Source organism: Simochromis diagramma, unplaced genomic scaffold, assembly GCF_900408965.1.
Source record: "Simochromis diagramma unplaced genomic scaffold, fSimDia1.1 OVJJ01000746.1, whole genome shotgun sequence".
In the NCBI taxonomy this organism is placed as follows: Eukaryota; Metazoa; Chordata; class Actinopteri; order Cichliformes; family Cichlidae; genus Simochromis; species Simochromis diagramma.
This window is the reverse complement of record NW_024386757.1, coordinates 4,215,612-4,238,450: the sequence shown is the minus strand read 5'-3', so window position 1 is coordinate 4,238,450 and position 22,839 is coordinate 4,215,612. Positions and strand designations below refer to the sequence as shown.

At 39.2% G+C, this 22,839-nt stretch overlaps 1 protein-coding gene across 1 annotated transcript in view; it reads left to right on the top strand.

Moving 5' to 3' along the window:
- The window catches only part of ptchd4 (patched domain containing 4), a 64,691-nt gene extending 48,973 nt beyond the window's left edge, over positions 1-15,718 (top strand). Inside the window, exon 3 of the mRNA XM_040028417.1 lies at positions 11,393-15,718. Coding sequence (XP_039884351.1) covers positions 11,393-13,074 — 1,682 coding nt within the window. The 3' untranslated portion in view covers positions 13,075-15,718. The remainder of the gene's footprint in view (positions 1-11,392) is intronic.
- The last annotated feature ends 7,121 nt before the right edge of the window (positions 15,719-22,839 follow it).

Below are 22,839 nucleotides of genomic sequence, written 5' to 3'. Positions count from 1 at the left end.
TGTCCCGTACTTCAGCTACAATAAAAAAAAAAGACAAAAAGCTGGATTTATTCTGTGTCTTTATGCTGCCAGCTGCCTCTTCTCTCATTCTCCCCCCTCCCTCTCCTGCTGCTACTTCAATCATGAAACTGATCAATGATCAGCTGATCGCCGTTTCTGCCGCAAGTCCCGTCTCTCTTGCTTGTTTATCTCCCGCTTTGCGCCAGAAAGAGGAAACTAGCGGAGGTCGCGTTAAACAGCAGAAGCGCCTTTAAACTTGATAAGCTGTTGTTAGAATTTATTTAATATTACTTTCTAGTATCAGCTGATGTTTGTTGGAGCCACAGCCGTAAAAGCTGCTGGTCATGATATCGGTTTGGTTATCTGGTGAGAGGGAAACATGAAGATGAAACCAGGAGATGTCCCTACTGAATCATCAGAGCTGAACAGGTGATGGAGAAACAGGTTTACCTTTTAGGTGACGTGAATGAGTTGAAGGAAAGCTATGAACTGTTTATGAGAGACAAATAACACCAGGATCCTTTTCTATGTAGCTGACAGCTGGTAACTGTGCAGGGGTGAGTCTAGCAAAGTGTTGCCCCCTGGCAAAACTTTGCTACACATTTGCTAGGGCATTAACAGGGAAAGTGGAGCAAATTTTTTATTTAGTTTATGAAAATACCACTAAAGCTGTCATTTATTATTTTTAATATTCAGTAATGATCATGTCTCACCTCTAGTCTTCTCTGTCTTAATTTCAGGTTTCCACCATATGTTGTAGATAGTTCAGGAAGTTAACTCAACCAAGCAGTCTTTGGGTTTCGGCTAAGTACTGTTTAGAATACCAGAATAGGGAGGATGGTGTAGGTTTAAGTTTATTAGATTGATACATATGTACCAACAAGACAGTGTACATCACTGTCACAACGACGTTTGTTTTCATTCAAAGGCTTTATGGTTTTTCCTATAATACCTGGTTGGCCGGTCTCTAGTCAAAATGCCCGGGCTGATTTTTTGTCCCAGTCCAGCCCTGGTCCCTGCTGCGATGGACCAAAAAATCAGTCAGACTCTGCCATTAGGTAAAGCCAAGCCAATGTAAATTGACTTGTTCAAGTTTATGACATTACAAATATGGCAGAGACTTAATCCTTGAACATTGACAGGCCTTAATATAGAAATAATAAAATAAATAAAAAATATGAAGCTGTATTTTAAAAATACCCAGCCCATTCTTAACTTAGAATGACACTGTCCTGTGTAATGAGAAAGTTTACACAGTTTCTCACCTCGTTTTCCTGTTATGTAGAAATTAGGGGGGTATACACTAAGTGTTTAAATAGCTACGTTACTACAGTTCAGGACAATCAGTGTGCTGAAATCATAGTAGGAGTATGGCACTGCTTTAAACACATCCTCCTGAGCTGCCCTGAGGTGTGAAATGGCAAATTTGGTCTTTTGCATTTTCAAAGCCCTCTCCTTCTCAGTGTGTTCCTGCTGCTTGACTGCTGCAAAATGTATCTGTGCATGTATATTTTATATGTATATGTGTTTGACAGCCTGTATTTGTTGAAGCCAATGAGAATAGGCACTTCACTGTGTGTGAGTGAGCTCCTTGCATCTATGTGCATGAATATCTGCATCTGACCATTTCTTTTATGTTGTGTTTGCATGAAAATAAATACAGTCGGGTAAAAAAAAAAGTCTCATCCAGGGTTGGAAGTCGTTGTCATTTCAGTGTTACACCAGGTAAAAATTCTGTAAAGCCCTAACCCTAGATTGATCACCACTTGCCTGATGTCAGCATGTTTTCCTAAGAAGACGACTGTGCTGTTGGATTGTTATTAGATTCTAAAAAATTTAATGAGGTGACTGTATATCATTATAACCAGTCTGAGTGATGTAGTCACTGCTTGCAAGAAGAAATCCTTTGAATTTTGCTTCACATTGACTCTTTCAGAAAGGTTTGTGATGTAATCACAGCGAGTGTATGTTTTTGTTGGTGTTGTGCTGAATTGTTAATCTGGCGAAGTGAAAATGAACTTTTGGGATTCATAAATTGAAGAAAGTGCTTTAATGTTTCTGAAAATGTCTGAAGTGATTATTTGTCAGAAACACATGTTTGAGTACCATTCCTAAAATAACATAAGACAAAACAAATCCTATCACTCGCTCATCTTTGATGTGAAAAAATTAGACTTTTTTCCCTCTGTGCATTTTTAATAGATCAACAATCTTACGGCTCTTTGATGCTATATTTAGAACAGTTACGCGGGGTCCTTTCGAGACTCCACTTCCTGCTGAATATTGCATTAAAAATGGATTACCCCCTACCTTTAAACACACCTGCTTATTGACTTGTATCTTTAAACGTGGCTCTCAACCCCCAACCGTCCTCACTATTCACAGTCACACAAATGAGAGAGTTGAATAAAGATGGTAATGTTGTGTCCCAATTATACACTACAGGATTGGAAATATAGGTACAAATATAAGAAAAACCCCATACAATGTACCCTGCATCTCACCTTGATAAGTGCTGGGATATGTTATAGCACTGTTTGCCAAACTTTTGGAGCACCGATTTTCACATTTGAAAAATACCACCAAACAAAAATGTCACAAAAAGCATATTGATAATTTCCCCCTGTGCACCAGGCATAGGTTTGTTCGGTTTGTCCCCAGTATACCTTTTTACCTTTCTTCTCACCACTACTCATGCTAGGGCCTTTATCTGGGTCAGAATTTTCTCCAGGACGCAAATCACACTGACTGCTTGTTCTTTTCAGATATTTATCTATTGCTATTACGTGCTGCCTTGTCTCACAGCATGACTATTATGTAAATTCTTCGTCTTCTTCTGTTTTACTGCCAGTTGGCAACCCATTTAATTAGAGCGGGTAGTTGTACTGCCCTCTAGTGGAAAAGAATGTAATTGTTCTTCTCATTACTCACGTTGATAGCTTAGAGTACTAATCAGGTGGAACCAGATAATCTTCCACGGCACAGCTGATCATTGGGGGTGCCGCGGCACAGTGCTTAGGAAACACTAGGTTACAGCATCCTACTGACCATGAACTGGATAAGTGGGAAAAAAAAAATGAGTGGATGGAATCAAATGCGACTGGCTTGCATTTGAAACCAAATAATTGTTCAGGAAAACTTTCGCAATTTCACAGAAACTGCTTATTTTTTAGAGGAAAACATGGCTCAGGGTGGTGAAATACATGTGTATTTGGGGGCGTGAGGTTTGAAAGTAGCCAATCCAAAAGTGTTATTCGTGTCTCCTTATTGCATCCCCGGCAGATGCAGTCCAGCATTCCCACATCATAACAGTTTACTGCGTGTACCTATTTCGAGTGTTTTTGTGTTTTTGGTTTTGTTGTTCTTAAAGCCCTAAGATGCCACCCAACAATAAGCATTTACAGGATTTTTTTTTTTTTGACCACATCAAAGATTTGCAGAACGCTCCAGGAATATTTTCACTTTTATCATTTGAACAGGGTTGAGCTCACATCTAAGTAAAACACAGCATGGGCAACCAGTTGCAATTAGCCAAGCAGGTACTATAGAGGTTAAACTTGGGAGAAATTTACCTGTTGCTTGCAAAAAAAGCAAAGTGATGTTTATCGGTATTGTCATCACCTAGATATTGATTTGGATGTGAAGATTGCCCCTGGGTTCCCCAGTGTTCGTCCTCACTTTCATTCCGCTCATCTGTTTTTATTGAGTTTGGGTCACTTTTCTTGTCTGAGACCTCCTCCTTGTGATATTGGCTCCTCTGTCATCTCCACCTGCGTGATAAGCCAGTACGTTTAACAGTCATCCTGATTGGGAGAATCCACGGTGGGCGGGAGCAGCTGGCATGCTCTCTCAGTATGTGATGGATATGTTTTGGAAGTGTGTGTGCCCCAGAAGTTTTAGAGCAGTAATTTGGTGTAATTACTCGGTAGCTTTTTGGTATGGGCCAGAGGAGGAGAGGGCAAATGCAGCCGAGACCTTCATTATAGGAGACCAATGGTCAGACTGTGGGACAATAGGACTGTTATTTTTTACCCTTACGCCTCCCTTTTCAGCAGAAAATAGCCTGTTGGACAGCTGGTGACAAACTGCCCTCTTACAATCCATTAAGGATTGTACCTGGAGCCTGGGAGAGGCTTGAGATACAACACCACTCGCCTCTTCATCCTTTTATTCTGAGCTACAGCTTCTCATCTGTTGCCCTCTCTTTATCCCTCTCTGATTCCTGACTAACTGCTGTAGTGGTTGGCAGGCAGCACAGGCTGTACCACATTAGACAGACAGGTAAAAGGTGAGTACATGCAAGTGTTCAGAGGGTGTATAGATGTGTTGAAGCTGCTGTCTCAGTGCAAAAGTTGATCACTGTTGTCAAAACAAATTATTAAAGATGATCACATCACAAATTAGTAATTGTGACCAGAACGAAACAGCCAGTGCTAGAGACAGGAAGGTCATGAGTGTAAGTACCAGCTTACAGCAGATAAAAGCTTGCCTGACCTCTTTTGGTTCTACAAAAAATAAGATTATGACCTGATTTTCGTGATTTGCCTTAATTGAAACAAAAGAAGACTGCAATGCTTTAGTGACCTGAATGTCACACTAGTGCTCAGAATCAAAAATCTACAATATTACATGCTTCTCTTTTAAATTGAGCACCCAGACTAGACATTAGAAAATATTGCAGGTACTGCACACCAGTACATCTGTGCAATGACTGAGGACAAATACACACCCACCTTGAGTTATGCCGGCCAAGGGAATTATGTTTTTTGTAGGATTTGCGTTCGTGTATGCATGTCATGTTTTCTGTCTATGAACACAATGAATTATGATAACACTTTATAGGAGTGTGGACTGTAGTATTTTAATCATTCATTAAATTTTGGTTTATATCCACCAAGATCTTCAAGGTCAACTTAATTATTTTTTATAGAATCAACATAAAGCCTTATAACTTAGAAACTGTGATTCTTACAAGTTTGGTGTGTACTGTGATCATATAGAAAGTATTGTGTGAAGAATTAAAATATGATTTCACTCTTGACCTCTCCTTCAAGGTCAACAGGTTGATCTGAAGGTCAAAGTGACAATACTATATAGAGGAATTTTCAAACTTACTACCAGTGTTTGTATTGACATCATATAGACTAATAGGGAATGATAAATGTGGAATGGTTGTCCGTGTTAGCCCTGCGATGGACTGGTGATCTGTCCAGGATGTACCATGCCTTTCGCCCAGTGGTAGCTGGGATAGGCTCTGGCCCTCCCACGACCCTGATAAGGTTAAGCGGAAGAGAATAGATAGATGGATGGACATTTTCTTTAAACTGCTGACCTTTTCTTTAAGGTCACATAAGGTCACATTTTCATAAAATGTGCTATTTTAAAAACTATGATTAAAATTCTGCTGCCATTTAGATAATTATATTGGTATATGGAGGATTCTAAATATTAGATTATAGTTTGCGTCCACACATCATGTCATATTTGAAATCTAAGAAAACAAAATGAATATATACAAAACACAATACTATTCCTTTAAAACTGCCTGAGTGGGGTGCCTTTATGAGTGCTTCTTGTTGCTGTCTGTTTCCCCATAAAAAAAAATTGCATCTAGGTAGATATAAACTAAAGGGATCTAGGATTAACCTCCTTGGTAACCCCACTATCCCAAAGGTCTAAGTTGTCATCAGTGACCATCCCTTCCTTTAATCTAACCCCAGGCAATCCAAATATTTAAATTTAGATTTTGATACACTGTTTTTCCAAGTCATTCCAATTAGGAACAGGAAAATAATCATGCTAACTCAGCGGTCCCCAACCCCCGGGCCTCGGACCGGTACCGGTCTGTGAGTCGTTTGGTACCGGGCCGCGAGAGTTGAGGCTCAGGTGTGAAATGTATGGTTTTCAGGGTTTTTATCGGTTTTCAGCGTTATTTTGTTATCGTTTTTATCGTTAACTCAGTTTTCCTGGGTCTTTTCACATGTGTTATGAATAAATCTTCTTTTTTTCGGTACCGGTACTAGTTTTATTTTGTTGTATTTATCCGCGACACCTTAAAGGCCGGTCCGTGAAAATATTGTCAGGCATAAACCGGTTCGTGGCGCAAAAAAGGTTGGGGACCGCTGTGCTAACTGACTAAAAAAAAATTCAAATTTTTTTCCAAAGACGTCCATTATGCTCTATTTCATAATATAGGGTTGTATAGGGAACAGTTGGGGTTAGAGTTACCACCTATAATCATTTAGAACTCTGAAAGTTAATTGCCTTTGCTGGTTGAAATTGGTTCTAAGAAGCTGTTATTCTCCACCTTCAGTCAGTATACTTAGCTGTTCAGATACTGCATAAGAACCAAGTACTGAAGTTCCTCACTGTAGTTACCAAATGTATGTTAAACCACCTGCAGACTCTGAGAAAAGAGGGAGATGAAAAAAGCCAGAGTCACTTTTTTTGCCATTTCTATTTGGCGTGCTTGTTCTGTAGTGCGTCTGTGTGTAGGTGTGTTTGTGTGTGGGTGAAGATGGCGAGAGCAAACAGCAAATGAGAGTGTGGTCTTTTCTGCAGACTTGCAGTCATAGCTCTAAAAAGATGGGAGTCACAGTGTTATTGTGTAGAGCAGCGGTCCCCCACCCCCGGGACATGGACCGATACCGGTCCGTGAGTCGTTTGGTACCGGGCCGTCAGAGTTCCTCTGCTGATGTGTTACCTCTCACCAATCAGCCTTTGTCATCCCTTTGTATTAGCAGGGATGCACACATTAAAATTTGGACATTCAATTTTGCATAATTCACCATCGAGACAGTGAGAGAATTGTCAGTTTCCTTCAAAGATGATTAGCATTGAGCGACAGTCATGCTTCCAGCCACGTGCTATTCTCCCTCTTGCTTCTACAATCATTGAATAAATTCCCCCCGCTGCCTGCTCATAGAAAATCTCTAACCACAAAAAAGAAAGTTTGGAGTTTGAAAACAGTGGCTGGCTGGGGAAGTTTTCTGAATGGCATCTTGGATTTTCTCTCACAGTCCGAAGACATGGGCTTGTTGTTCTTGAAATTGGAATGAGTAATGACTAACCCAATCCTATAGCTATACCTCCAAACCCTAAACAAAAAGAGAGAGAAGCAAAAGGTAATGTAGTGATAGTGTGAATATTGCTTCATGCAAATCAGTTAGATTAATTATTTTTTTCCCCACTGATCCTCAAGACTTTTTTGCTTTGTTTTGTTTTTGTTTTTAACTCTCTGAGGTCTAAGTCTAAGTCATGAGTGGTGATGACCACTTAGGTCCAAACTCTAAACTGATGTTTTTGAGAAAGCAAATGGGAAAATTTTGGAATAGATAGAATTTATTGAGGGAATGGAGGCATAATATGGTTTGACATGGTGACGAGTCGTAGTTACAGAGGACTCACAATTAAAGAACCATTAAAATACAGTTTTCCCCCTTTATTGTAGTTTTACTTTCAGAAACAAACCAAAAGAAGCAACAGGACACATGCATGCAAAAAAACAGATTTGAAATGTAGCATCTTTTACTTTGTAAATGAGTCTTGCTAGCATGTGGCTATAACAAAAAACAACTTTAACTCTAAAGGCCTTTACACACTGAGCACACGGCAGAAAAAATGACATTTTTGAATTTTTCAAATGAAAACTTGTCGTGTAAAATATATACACATCAGAAGTATTTTGCGAAAATATATTCTCAAAACATAAACTACGGGAAAAAAGGAGCTGTAGCTGCTTTTAGAGATATTTAAATATCTCTAAAAGCAGCTACAGCTCCTTTTTTTTGTCAGTTGGGCAGTTTGAGCTCTTGTTGGCAGAGTTGGGACCACATCTGAAGAGGCAGAGAAAGGATTGACCCTGAGCAGCGTTTAGTGGTGTGTCTGAGGTACAAACAGGATTGTTTTATTGTTTCCATATCATTGTATATTCAGTAAAGTATTGAGCTATGAGTGCACTTGTTGCCAAATGAAGGGTGTCTGATTGGTCACACCTGTTTATTTGCTTGTAAAATCAGGAAAATCGAGAAAATAAGTGCTGCAAATTTGTCACGTGAAATTATGGTGTCTGTGTAAACGGCTGAAGAAAACGTGAGTCAGAAAAATACTTTTTTTCAAAGGCGTCAACCCATTACAAGTCTCTGCTAAGCCAGTAGCTGCTAGGAGTTTTACAAGTTCCTCAATAAATCCTGATCAATTTCCGTTGTGTTAAAATGCAGGTCTTCGGAGGTATTCATCAATGCAACTGTTTTATCACCTCTGAGATAAAGTCAGTGTAGAAAAAGAGTAGATAAAAGGCTTGCATTCGACCCAGATGTTCAAAGTCAAATGTCATGAGTTTGACATCATAGTTTTGTGCTGTGCTACTGTTATCAGAACATTTATGAGAAGAATTGATACGCTTGGAGACGTACGATTTCAATGGACTGGACAGTTTTCAGGTGAAACCAGTACATCCCTGTTCACGCCACATGAAGCGTCTGACTTGGTTTGACATGGCTGTGAACACCCATTACCTCAGCGAGCATGTCACTGTTTTTGATCTTTCCATGCACTCTGCTACATCATTTCTACCTTCTAATTGGGATTCTTCTCACATTGGAGCGGCACAAGCTTTCAAAGACAAAGGCATTTTCACAGAGACAGGTGTGAAGCCTCCCAAGTGTTTGTCAGTGATAAAATGAATTATACTCTTATTAGAAAGCAGCCTTGATCATAACACTGCCAAACTTACTGTCTTAATGCTCCTTAAATCTGAACTGTTTGAAGAGTCTTACCAGTGTGCACTACATCAGAACACCACATGCTTTTTAGACTGTTATTTTAAGCAGACAGCTGCTGGTGTTTGACCATGTTGGTTTAGCATGAGATAAAATATGGGACTGAAACCAAGATTTTTGGTGTTGATGCTATTGTTGTTTACTCGTAAACTGTAGATGGATTTTGTCTTGTTGTGCTGATTTGGAAATAAAGGTTTAATCATATTTGTCTAATGTACATTGGAATTGACATTAGATTGAACAGATGATTCTAGATATACACAGTATTAAAAGGAAGGTCTGGGGCACCAGTTCAGCTCAGTGCGTTGAGCATGCGACCACATGCCATATGGCCGAGAGTGGCCGGCCTGGGTTCGTAGTCCGACCCGCGGCCCTTTGCTGCATGTCTGCCCCTGCTTTCCTATCCTCTCTTCACTGTATCTGTCAAATAAAGCTGAAGATATGGATCCCTGATTTTAAATAAGAGTAAATTTACTGTTAGGTACTTACAGTGCATTCTACATATTTTCTCTCTCTCTTACTCATATGACAGTTTTGTTCTCTGCTTTTTTTTCTGATAAAATAAAATGATCCACCAGCAAAGATTGTTCAAAACAAAAATGCAAATTTGTGCAGTCATGAAAATATCTTGGTTAGAAACGTTCTCTTTCGATGTTAGTACTGCTACTAACCAGGGACGCTTTACCAGATGGGCTCATTATTTTTATCCACTTCCACCTGCCAGCAATCAGTCACCGTAATGAATCCCAGAGCTTTTCCAATCATGTCTAGAAAATGACACAGTACTTAACATCCTATTTGGTAACTGGTGAGGGGTAACGCATGTGGACCCCCTCAGTTTAATGCTGTAAAAACAAAGGGAGTAAATTTGCTCTCTCTCTCTCCACCTCTAAACCAGCTGACACTAACTAATTGACTTGCTGTACGGCTTAATAATACTAAAAGCAGGAAGAGCCATCTAGCCAACTCATTACATAGGACTAATCCTTTATAGTTAATTAACTTTTATTTTTCCAGTGTGTCAAACAAGGGAAAATGTATAATGCTGTCAAGGGTGGCAATTTTTCTTACTTCTATATCCACCTGCTACATGTGAGAGGGACATTTTAATGCCAATGTTGGCACAGAAATGTACGAATAGGCTAAATGCAGTATGCTGAGATATTTTCATGCTGGAAAAACACTAAGTTGATTCTCATGTTCAGAAATTCATAACACATTTGCTTGTAGCATTCCAGCTCCAGCATCTTACAAATAAATGAACAGCGTGCGTGGGTGGGCGGGTGTTCCAGCGTGGGAGGTTTTGCACTGTGGCTTTTCTCATGCCTTTGAAGGTTGTGCATTCATGGCTGTATTTTTGCCTGGTGAAAATCCCACAGATTTGACTCACATGAATGGGCCTGCTGCAGACATATGTGGATGCTGTTTAGTGATGCGTGGTAAAGAGGATGGTGTAAAACTCTATCTCATAAATGAAGAGAGATGGAATGTCATGGTGAGACTTCTCAGCAGTTTGGCTCACTAATAAAAAAATAAGAGTGTACTATTAATCATGGTCTCTCTCTCTCTTTCACGAGGGCGGCGTGGACACCCAAGTTTGTGTATGTAATCCTACGTAATTTCAGAATGAGGTGACGTAGAATTTTGAAATTGATACAATAGTACTACTAAAAATATTGAGTTTGAGGTTTTCGAAAAAGGGGGCAACACAGAGTTTTCAAATTGATACCATAGGTTCATCTATTCGAAGGCTGACGCCTGTACATTATTTTAATACTGAGTTTAGGGATTATTGTTAATTGCTCTTATTTGGCTTTTTCAAACACTGACATTTTTAAGGAAGAAATACAGAAAAATGATGACAACTGCAGACGTCTGTCCAATGCATGTGTATATAACCAGGTTCCAAGTACCTCATTGCATATTTAAAGATTTAAAGTCCTTCCATCCTAGACCCCCGGTTTAGTGTCTGAAAATGTTTAAATAAAAGCTTTGTGAATATTCTGTCAAGTCATTACATCCAAAGCAGATGCTTCCATATATAGCTTTTGTGTGTGCAAAAATTAACAATGATTGCGATAACTGTCTTTTGTTGTTTATCTTTTTATCTATGAAGTTGGATTTTGCATTGGTGGTTGTTGGGAAAAAACACATACGTGAACATTCAACAAGTCCCATGCTAGAAGTACCAGTACATTGTGAGAATTTTCAAGGTCACCTTGTTTGGATTATTCTTTGGTTCACATCAAACAGAACTTGAATGAAAAATATTAATGAATACTTTCAAAAGCTCTTAATCTGTCACAAATCTTACTTGCTGTCAAGGTTTCACAGAAACACAGATAAATAAATAAACTGATGTAATCATTTCTGTGTATGTATTATTTCTGCAATATTTTTAGTTCTTCAAATTAAATTTTTATTGTGGGTTTGTTGTTTTTCAATTCGGTCTAATCACACAAATTACACCATTAACCACATTGCTTAGAGGTAAAAAAAAAAAAAAAAAACGGTACTTATAAAATCTTTATATAATGCAAGTAGAGTAGTCGTATCCTGCTTTGGTAGCATGTACATATTAGAATTTACACATTTCTCTTTCTTGCTTCTAGGTCATGGAACCAAAGGGGTGTTTGAGCTCTTGGCGGGCTGGAGGAGAACCAGGGAAAACCTCCCCTTCAAGGAGCGAGTTGCAGACGCGTTTGCCGACGTGATGGTGTGCTACACTATGACCAGTTCACTCTACATCATAACGTTTGGCATGGGAGCTAGCCCTTTTACTAACATCGAGTCAGTGAAAATCTTCTGCCAGAGCATGTGTGTGGCCATCCTGGTCAACTACTTCTATGTTTTCTCTTTCTATGGCTCCTGCCTGGTGTTTGCTGGACAGCTTGAGCAGAACCGCTACCACAGTGTTTTCTGCTGTAAAATCCCCTCAGTGGAGTACCTGGACCGCCAGCCCACATGGTTTAAAACCATGATGAGTGATGGCCACGACCTGTCCACACACCATGACAGTGTACCATACCAGAATCACTTCATCCAACACTTTCTGCGAGAGCACTACACAGAATGGATTACCAACACCTATGTCAAACCATTTGTGGTCATTCTCTATCTTATTTATGCTTCTTTCTCATTCATGGGATGTTTACAAATTAGTGATGGATCAAATATTGTGAACCTGTTGGCGAGTAACTCTCCAAGTGTTTCGTACGCTCTAACTCAGCAGAAGTACTTTAGTAACTACAGTCCAGTGATTGGATTTTATATTTATGAACCCATTGAGTACTGGAACTCCACAGTGCAGGAGCACTTGAAGACTTTGAGTCACGGTTTCAACAAGATCTCCTGGATGGACAACTTTTTCCACTACTTGCGGGTAGTGAATGTGAGTGCGTCAACTAAGAACGACTTCATCACCATCCTTAAAGGTTCCTTCTTGCGTAGCCCAGAGTACCAGCACTTCACAGAGGACATCATATTTTCCAAGAACAGCGAGACTGACGAATATGACATCATTGCTTCAAGGATGTACTTGGTAGCGCGAACCACTGAGAAGAAACGTGAGGAGGTGGTGGAGCTTTTGGAAAAGCTTCGGCCCTTGATGCTGATCAACAGCATCAAATTCATTGCCTTCAATCCAACGTTTGTGTTCATGGACCGGTATAGCTCCTCTGTCATCTCCCCCATTCTGACCTCAGGCTTCAGCGTACTCACCATCCTCATCCTCACTTTCTTCCTGGTCATCAACCCATTGGGAAACTTTTGGCTCATCCTCACAGTTACATCCGTGGAGCTGGGTGTCTTGGGTTTGATGACTCTCTGGAATGTCGGCATGGACAGCATCTCAATCCTGTGCCTTATTTATACCCTCAACTTCGCCATGGATCACTGTGCACCACACCTGTACACTTTTGTGCTGGCCACCGAGCACACTAGGACGCAGTGCATCAAGTTGGCACTGGAGGAGCACGGGGCTGCCATCCTGCAGAACACATCTTGCTTTGTGATTGGGATCATGCCCCTGGTGTTTGTGCCTTCCAATCTGACCTACACACTGTTCAAGTGCTCCCTCCTCACCGCGGGCTGCACTGTGCTGCACTGCTTTGTCATTTTGCCTGTCTTCCTGACCTTCTTCCCGCCGTCCAAAAAGAGGCACAAGAAAAAGAAACGGGCCAAGCGGAAAGAGCGGGAGAGGGAGAGGGAGCGGGAAAGAGAAAGGGAAAGGGAAAGGGAGGAGATCGAGTGCATTGAAGTCAGGGAGAATCCGGATCACGTGACAAATGTCTGAACAGTTTGTAAGGATAGCAGTCAATAGTAGTGCTGGATGCTGAGGTACCTCTTGAGGTGCAGGGGAATATGACATTACCCCTGAGGAGTGAGAGGTCATCACTCCTAGCCAATAGCAGCTAAGCTGGCCAGAATCGAGTGCAGCCCTACTGGTCAGTCGTGTAGTCCTTCAGTCTGGACAGTGTATCTCATTTGCACAAACTGCAACACAGTCATGGTTCTAAGGCTCTTTTCCAACTCTTTGGTATATAGAAACAAGTTAGTTAGCAGAACACATGCTTGCTCAATCTGTAAGTAAATCTTGAACACACAGTATGTTATTCCATTTAAATATTAGTAATTATGTGTTTGTCTCCTGCAGCCCTCTTCTCAAAGTGAGTGAGGATCATAGCAGTCTATTAAGCCAAGGACATTCAAACAAGTTGGCAAAAGCAGCAAGAGCGATAAAGAGTGTACAAATTAAAACTGTGCAAACAATGACTGTGCACACACATTACTCCTCACACCTTGATAAAGGTGAAAAGAAACAAAGCCAAATTGTGTGGAAAGAGAGAAACAGTGGGCTGAAAGCACACTGCATGCTTTTCTGTATCATTATAAATAACCGAACAGCTGAACTGGGCAGATGGCATACACTGTGTCCATTATGAAGAATTATCTTGCACATTGCAGTGTGTGATTAGAACTGTCAAGGTTTATATAAGCGGGAAGCAAATATTTCTGCTTTAATTCAGAGGTTGTATCAGGTCTTAGGCAACAGCAGAAGGAACTGCAGTGGGCTGCAGCATATGAAGAGGAAGTGATAAGTGACAGTCGTGCAGGAGTCTTTGAGAAGGCAGTAAGCCTGATTCTTAGAGTATGACTTAACTAAATCCTAAACTGCTTTTGAACCCAAGCAGCAAAACCAAAAGTAAAAAGTGTTTCCGTGGCTTGAAACGTCGAACTTCCTACCAGAAAATGTTCCCAAAAAAAAGTGTGTGACTGTCCCCAAAAGCTTACTGTTACTGAAATTGGAAGGTCTGAATATGAGTCAGTACAGCGGTGGTGCCAAACAGTGTACAGAACAAAAGTCTTGGCAAGATTGAACATTTACATGAAGTCACAAGTTATTTGAGCTTATTTAAAGGATTGCTGGTTGATGTTGCCCAGGTTGTGATGTGAATTATAGCACAGGCTGTAAAGTATAGTGTCAGTGTGAAAAGAAGACAAAGGAATCTAGCTGTTGTTGCACAAGTAGGAAAACAGAAATCAGGAAAGCAAGAGTTATTCAGAGGTCAAGTTAAAGAAATCGTTAATGAGTTATTCCATCAAGGTTACAGAAAATAGTGGGCAACAGTTAGCATGGGAAGTGACAACAACACTGTAAAAGTGAGGGTGAAGACCATTACTGCCACCTGCATGGTTGAAGCTGGTCTTGTCAATATAGTATCAGTGCATTTGGATCTAATCCTTCAAAATAAAATTCCATCAAAAACTTGAGTTGTCCTCTGCAAATACCCTTTTCAAAATTCACTTTTTGAAGTGCAAAAATGGCTCCCGTCTCCCCCAGAAGGTAAACAGAATTATCTACGTGTGCCAAGGCCCGATAAGGATCTCTGTTGCAGCCCCAAAACAAACACACCCAAGGTCAGCTGCCCTCAAAGATACCAATCACACTCTGACCTCTAGCAGGCAGGTCTTAGCTGGTGGCATGTGATAGAGAGACCCCATATGTGAGCAGATGTGGCTGATTAAAGGCCAATACCTTCTTAGGGGACGAGCTGCTTCTTACAGGGCTGTCATTGAGGGGACACTGCTGTTTCATCCCTTTGTGCTGCCATCAAAAAAGTGACTCACACAGGGAAAATAATCGGGCAGCTTGGGGGTGGGGAGGTAAGAATGTTCATTTGGACCAAATGTCAGTGTGAAATATGTGCATATGTTCGCAAAATGAGTGCATACATCTGTGTGATGAATGGCTCGTTCTCAAAAACACTATTAAAATGACTTAATGTGTAAATCAGTGAACGAATGATAGACAATTGTGGAAAGGAGACTTCAGCCTGTATTACTTTACCATGAATGGATTATTTAAAGTTTCTGCTATTTGAAAATTGGTGTAGTTTCACTTTCATCAACCAGGCCCTACTAAGAAATGATGAGTTTTATACAAGCTACTTGCTGCAGCAGCTGCAGTCTTATGTAAAAGCCATGGTGTGTATGTATAGCAAGAAGGCATGAAACGTTGACAGAAATGCAAGTGAAATGGGAAAGAAATGCAAATCCTAAACAATTTACTTCCCAGACTGGACTGTGTTTGCATGGCACTGTATTGTATGTATGCATGTATTTAATTTCTCTCTATGAAGACTATGTAGTTTTCTTTTTTCTATTATTTTGCTACACTGTAGTGACTTATGTTTGTTGTTTGGATGCATACTCTGTAACACCATGTGCTGCAAAAGAACAAAATGTGTCATACTTGTTTCAAAACAAAAGCCAGAGGATATTTGTGTAATATAGCTGTAAATTACTCTTTTCTATATTTTCTAAGAAAACAAATATACTATAGAAAGATTTTTAATGACAAATTTTCTTAAAAAAGCAAAAAAAACAAAAATAAAAACAAAAAAGGGGAAAAAATGTTGAACACAGTAGGCCAGTAATAAACAGTGGAATGTTACCAGTATACTAGATCGTATTTCTTGCAAACTGCAGTGTCAATGTTGATGATTCACGTTTTTATATGGGAAACTGTGGCCACCAGTTATTGTTTATGTGTCTTGACTCCATTATAATCTTTACTTGGTACTCACATTTAAGGAAATCGAACCTTAAACAGCCCTTTGTCAGTCTTCTGAACAATCTATCAAGCTTTGTAATGATTACTTTGAACAGAAAACCTAGATTAGAAATTTACAGAATATTGGGAATAATGTTGTGATGAACATCTATTATAGTTTGCTATATGACAAGTCAAGCTTAGCAGCAAAAATATAAATATCTAGCTTAACTCTTCTGGAACTTTGGTCCTAAATATTAGTGTCCTCTTACTGTATGGAACCTGCCATCACTGCCTGACGAGCTGTTGTTTGCATCATATCCACATTCAACGCTTTTTGGCTTTTTTGTAATGACTTTAATACCTAGTGCCATCTGTTTCAGCTAAAGTCTGCTCAAAAGGGATACTAAAACATAAATAGAAATGAATCTTCTATGACAACATGTAGAGTCTTTCCAGTTGAATGCTGTATCTTAATAGTTTCGTTTTTGAAGAAGGAAACCTGAGAGGAGCCCTGCGTTATTTTGATAATGTAAAAAATCCTTTGAAAACCCCAAAGCAACAGTCAAGTAAGAACTGATGTTCTTACACTATCTGGGCACATTCTCATATATACAGCCCCATTTACGAAATGCAAAATAATGACCTGTAAATATTTAGGGCTGGGTTTGGGTTTTGTTTTAGCAAAATGCTGAATAGACAAAATTTAAAATATATATATAAATTAAATATATGCTAGATGGAAAAAAAAAAGCCAACCCCAGCCCTAATCATAAATGGGTCACAGGCTGACCACTTGGGGTTAGGTTCCATTTTAGTTGATGTTACAGTTCAAATAAATTCCCTTATTCTGGTATGAGAGCTCTATATGCCCAAGATAGGGTCTTGAAATATTCCATTTAAGGGGTAGATGTGAACCTAGGTATAATCTTACTTGTAAACAGATTGTCAACAGCTTTGTGGATGTAGAAGGTCAGCATTCTGAAGTCTAAGCCATCATCAGTGATCACCCTAAATCTATACTATCAGAATGCCATTGTTGTTATTTCAAAAAATTGTTCTCTCAAACTTGGCTATCAAAGGAACAACAACAAACTAAAAACTGTCTGATTCAAATATTAGCTTGTTCCCTAACTCCCAGGCTTGGAGGACAAGTTGATGATGGCTTGAACCTCAAAGGGTTATTGTGTGGCTCATTCAAGTTGTTGATAGTTTCTGGACATTGGTGGCGCTCAGTGGCACAGAAGAAATAAATGAATTAGTGCTTGGATACAATATATGGATTACTTTTTATAATTTTGGTTTGCATTGAGTTTGATTAGAAAAGATACAGAACTTTGCTAGTCTTGGTCTCTTATTAATAAACTCACACAGGATATGCTCTTAAAAGGTAGTGCACACTATGTGTTTATTCACGTTTTGATCTGAGCACATGTGCCTGTGCATATATAATTCATTTGTAATATTATTTAAAATGCAGGAGTGTTGTGTATTTTCTAATATTCGCATCAGTGCTTTTCTATAAGCTTGTGCTATATGTGTGCTTTTGTCCATGTTGTCATTTACGTGATACTGTGACATTACAGGAAAATATCAATATGACAAATTAACCTCAAACACTTTATGTTAGAGGAGTATGATGCACAAAAGCAATTCAAAAAGAAAAAAGTATTTGACAAAAATCTTTGATTATTTTAAGAGTCAGTATTTAGGCAGGTAGATGAGTCTACTGTAAGTCTCATGGAATCCCTTGACCATGCACCAGCACATTTTCAGTTTCTATAACCAGGGACAGCACAATATTTCCACAATACAAGGCAATAAAATTATGCAATCACCACTTTGCTTGCTGAATAATCTACATGGCAAATCTGTTTCAACCACAGCCTCAGAGGAAAAAAATTCTAATTTTACTGCAAGTCATTGATCTTGTACGTCAAGTAACTAAGTCACAAGAATAGGGTGTTGTTGGCCCCGTTCATCAAACCTGGTAATTACAAGTTTCATATTTTATGTTAAACTTCAACATTTTGCAGGAAATCAAATGAAAGTGAGGTTATTTGGGTAAATTGGGGCCCCTTAAGTTTCTTTTCGTGAAGTATCTCTCTCTCTCTCTCTCTCTCTCTCTCTCTATCAGAAAGCTATTTTTTGCTACTGTTTCTCTGTCCATATCCATACAGTGCTGTCAGCTGAGGGTGTATAACTTGCTTAAAATGTCTAGAACAAGAACCAATATTGAGTAGAATAATGCATACATTTGGCTGATTGTTAGAGTTAATATAAATGTGTAAGCAGAGGATTCTGGTTAGTTTTTACCAAAGTCTAAGCCTACTGTGTCTTAAAAGATGACACCACTTAGATTAAGAAGGCATATATTCTTTAGATTGATGTGGGCTATGCAGTCATGATGTTAGCAGAATCAGATCTTCTTCAAATCAAAGACTATTTTAGATTTTTTTGTGTGCAGCTAGATCTACATTAAACTACTGTGTAAGACTTGCAGTAACAAACTAACTGCTTAAACACAACTCTGTGAGTTACAATAACAGAATAAATGTAAAAACTAAAAGCTAAAAGCTAAAAAAGTATCTTATGAACAATTTTTCAAGTTATTAAACTGGTAACTTCAGCTATACAGAAAGCTTTGATCAGGAAACATTAGCTTGACTAATTTGTAAGAAGAAGAATGTGTTATTTGGCTTTAGAAATACGCATAGTATGTGAGGTAACATAACAATATCATGGTTTCCTTATCATCAGTGATGGCTTTCAATTTATGCTATCAGAGTATGATGTTTTTTCTTAAACTGGGTGGTGTTCTCTTTTAAGTGTTGTTAAGCGCCTGTTAGTGATGTAAATCTGTGCTTTTTACATAGGGGGTGTCATTGCCTTACATATATTTTTCAATATTCAAGTGCAGATGTTGATATTGTTAATGTGGAGTATTTTTCTTAGATTGTGACTGCATTTCATACATCTTTAGAACCAGGTGTAGTAAAGATACACTGTGATGAGATGACAATGCTGTCAAGTAGATTTTAAAGTGCTTTTCGTTCTTATTGACCTTTCATACATTGGACATATAACAATCAAAGTAAGAGACAAAAATACACGTTTGTGCCCAAAAAGGCTGTAAGAATGGGCACAATCCCCTTGCCACCACCTGGAGTCACTGCTAAACATTTTCTATTTTATGTAAATGCTAACATCACCCAGATATTAGATCAGTGTACAGCTCTGCATGGCTTTACATTTTGGGTGCATTCCTTAAAAAAGACCAGGAAGTTACAAGCTCTAGCTTTATGTTGCTTGTTTTTCTTGTTGCCTTGCTAGGTGTTGGCAGAGCTTTAATTCTCTTTTGCTAATTTATGCCTCTTGCCAAGCAGCTGGAAGATTTAACTTCATTTGACTGCAGCAACAGAGAAAGAAATCAAGGGAGGAAAAGAGCAGAAGCAGGAATGAGGAAAATGTTTGAGGGAGGAAGAGGTAGAGAAAAAAAACGGATGCAGGCAAAACAGGAGGTAAGCTCTTATTTGAATTTGAGAAGATTTGAGCAGCAGGAATGATGGGAAGGTTTCCGGTGAAGGGAAATGTTATATGAATCCAGGGTGATTGCAGTGCTTTGAAAAATGTTCCCTTTGAGTGCTTTGCTGGTGTAATGAGACTTACCGGCTTAGTTTACTCACAGAGCTTCAAAAGTTCCTGCCTGCGGTGACAAATGCAGATTTTGCTTGCTTCAGAGGAAACTGATTCTATCTTGCAAACACAGATCTTTGTAAGTACTCTTTCCTGAGAAGAAAATGGTATTACAACAAGGCGTCAGAATAGTCACATAAATAGTGTTCCATTTCATCGAAAGGAGAAAAGTTATGCTGGGACAAAGCACTCAGGTGACTTAAATCTCTGAACTTGCAACCAAAAACTTTATGTTCACTCTCAGATGGCATGACACTAAATAATTTATTAATTTTATCTCAGAATTAGATTGGGGTTTTACTTCAGTGACATGGTGGTGAAGCAAGAAGGTTTAGGATTCAAACCCATTGGCCAACCTGGGATTTTTTATTCATGTTCTCCGTGTTTTGTGCAGGCTCTCTGTTCCTTCGTACTTCCCACAATTTTTGTGTTTTAGATTAACTTTTCTATAATTGAATGGTTCTTCTCTTTATTGGCTGTACTCGGTCCCTTGATACAAAATCAAGGGTAGTTAAACTATCAAAGAGCTGCAAGGAATTATCTTTTCATTCAGTGATTTGAAGCACCACTTTGGGCCAAACAGAAATACCTTAGCTATTGAATAGATTACTAATGTTGTGTTGAAGCAGTCCAGTTCCATAAAGGATGTACCCTACTGACGTGAGTGGTTCTCTAGCACCGGTCATCAAAGGATCATGCCACCAGGTCTTCAGTCATAGGACTCATATCATTTCCAGTAAAACTATATTAATGACTTTAGGTGATCAACAAATGTTTCAGTACATATGTGTATTATCATCTCTCAAACTCCACACTAGATGGTTAGATAGCTTTAGACAATCAGCCATTACCACTGTTCACGTGCTGTCATGCTCATATTAGCAAAACACCATTGTGTTGCTGCCTGATGAATCTAGTAGCAGAATTTTCTTGTTTATTTTGCTCTGTGGACCTAACCACCACTGGAGCCACTGAGGGTATAGGACCCCAGGAAACCTCAATTCATTAACATCTTTCAGTAGATTGAATAGTAATTTGTTAACACTGTGATGTCTAAGTTAGTCATCAGTGGTAACCCTAAGCCAGTCTTGGCAGTCAGAAGACAAAGAATGTAATAATTAGTTCATCAAAAGTTATTTATACTAAGTCATTAAGTATTACATTAAGTAAGACAGTTAGAGCTGTCATTGATGATGACTTAGACCTCACAGGTGGTTATGTCACAAATTCTACCAAAAATAGGTTGGATCTTTGCAAAGATATGTCAAAGGCAGCAGAATACTACTTATTGACCTCGATATATCAAACTGCTGGAGTGCCCTTTTAAGGCTCATTAAATTACTTTTTTTTTTTGCATTGGGACGTGAGGCTTCAGTTAGAGGGACAGTTTTTCTTCTAAATGTCTGTTATATACAGGCTGAAGAGAAAATCTAGGCCTTATGTCAATTGATACTGGGGTTTTTACTGTATACGGCAACATCACAGTAGCATTTTGTAATCCCCTCCCATTTTACTTCCTGAGCTGACAGAGGCTGGCAGTAGGAGTGGCTGCTGTCGTGTTGTGCTCCATTGCAGCGTTGTTGCACCAAGCTGCCTTGGCTGGGGTTATTTTTGGCTCACACCTAGTTTTAATCCTGTCGTGATTCTCCTACGGATTATTCCTGCTTCCTCTCCTCTCCACACCTTCTCCCGCTTCCACTTTCACCCCACCTCCTCTCTTTCTCACCTCCTCTTCTCCCTCTCTCTTTTGCACTTTCTCACACTCTCCTCCTGTGTGTCTTCTTTTAACACCACCACCAGTCTTCCTCTGTATGTATCTGTGTCATCATTAATATAATATCTTCAGCCATGCTGCTGACCAGTCGCGTCAATGATTAATTCATTCATTAGGTTTTATACATGCTGTTGTCCCTATACACTCCAAATATACAAAGAAAAAACATTATCAGTAATCCTGTTAACACCACTGTTTGCTGTGTAGTGTGTCCCTTCACTCTCTCCTTTCTCCTATAGATGAATATATGTCTGACACAACAGAGACAGAAAGTCTGCTGGAATAAGTGACTGCACTGTGAAATGAATTAGTGTTTTGGTGTGTTTGGGGTTGGCTGCAGTTTGTGACTATCACTGTGCAAAGTTGTTAACAACTGACAGACTGATAAAAGTGTTTCTCTTGTATAAAAAGACTGTGAGGTTTTTTGTGGGGTTTTTTTTAAACATAAATGAATGCTCCTTGAAACGTCCTGTTATGTTACCCGAGCATTAGTGCCTATGGAACCTGGTCTTTGGCGCTGCTGACACACACCAACAGTGGAAGTCAAAGCTGTTTTAACCCTCCATGATGACTGCAATCCCAAAGAGTTTTGGGGGGAAAATTTTGGCCTTGGTTTTTACTCTTGAGCTCTGCTAGAATAGATTTGCACAATTCACAGTTCAAAATAATTATGTATTTTATGCTATAATCTGTCCTCAGTTCATCCTCTGTACAAGATAACTTAATTACTTACCTTAATCTGATTGGAGTTTTGAAACACATGTATGTTCTTATTCTTATTTTTATATCTTTATGACACTATGTTTGCACTGAAGCACCGCAGCAATTTCCTAATGTTGTTAACCTGCTCAACATTTGGCAATAAACCCCTTTCTGATTCTGATTCTGATTCTGTAGGGCTTCTGTCCTCATGTCTCAGATGACCATGTGAACAAATCATCTCTGTTTGACAGCATTTAGATTTAGAGTATTTAGATAAGTCTGGGTTTTTGGTTCAGGCTGGTATTCTCACACTGACCATGTCTTTAATGCGCATGTGACAGAAAAATAAAGATAAAGCATAATAGGGCCACTCTAAAAAAGCAGCACACATTATGAATCAGGTGCTATAGGCAAGGTGTTTGGATAAAATAACTGTGTTTCTGTTTAAAAACTTGTTTTGCTTGGTTACTCTTTAGCATGAAAGAGGGAATTACAAAGGAAATATCTGCTTTCAAAAATCTGGCTGACTTAGTTTTGATAGACCGGTTGTTGGAGTGGCTGGTAGGTAAATTTGGAGGTCTGCTATATACAGAGTTTTGAGCTGAACCAAATGAATCTAAAATTTTGCCTAGGACATTTAGAAAGGAGTCTCAGTGACCTTTGCACCCATGTTTTGAGTCTCTGATAGAAGTAAATGTTCTTTGAACACGTTACCCAGTAAGCATTAAACTATGTACATTATCAGCTTGCGTGTTTTCCGTGACTTGTGTGACTTAAATGCAGCTTACCTCTCAGATGTGAAATAACACAAACCTTCCCGGCAGCAGAAAAAG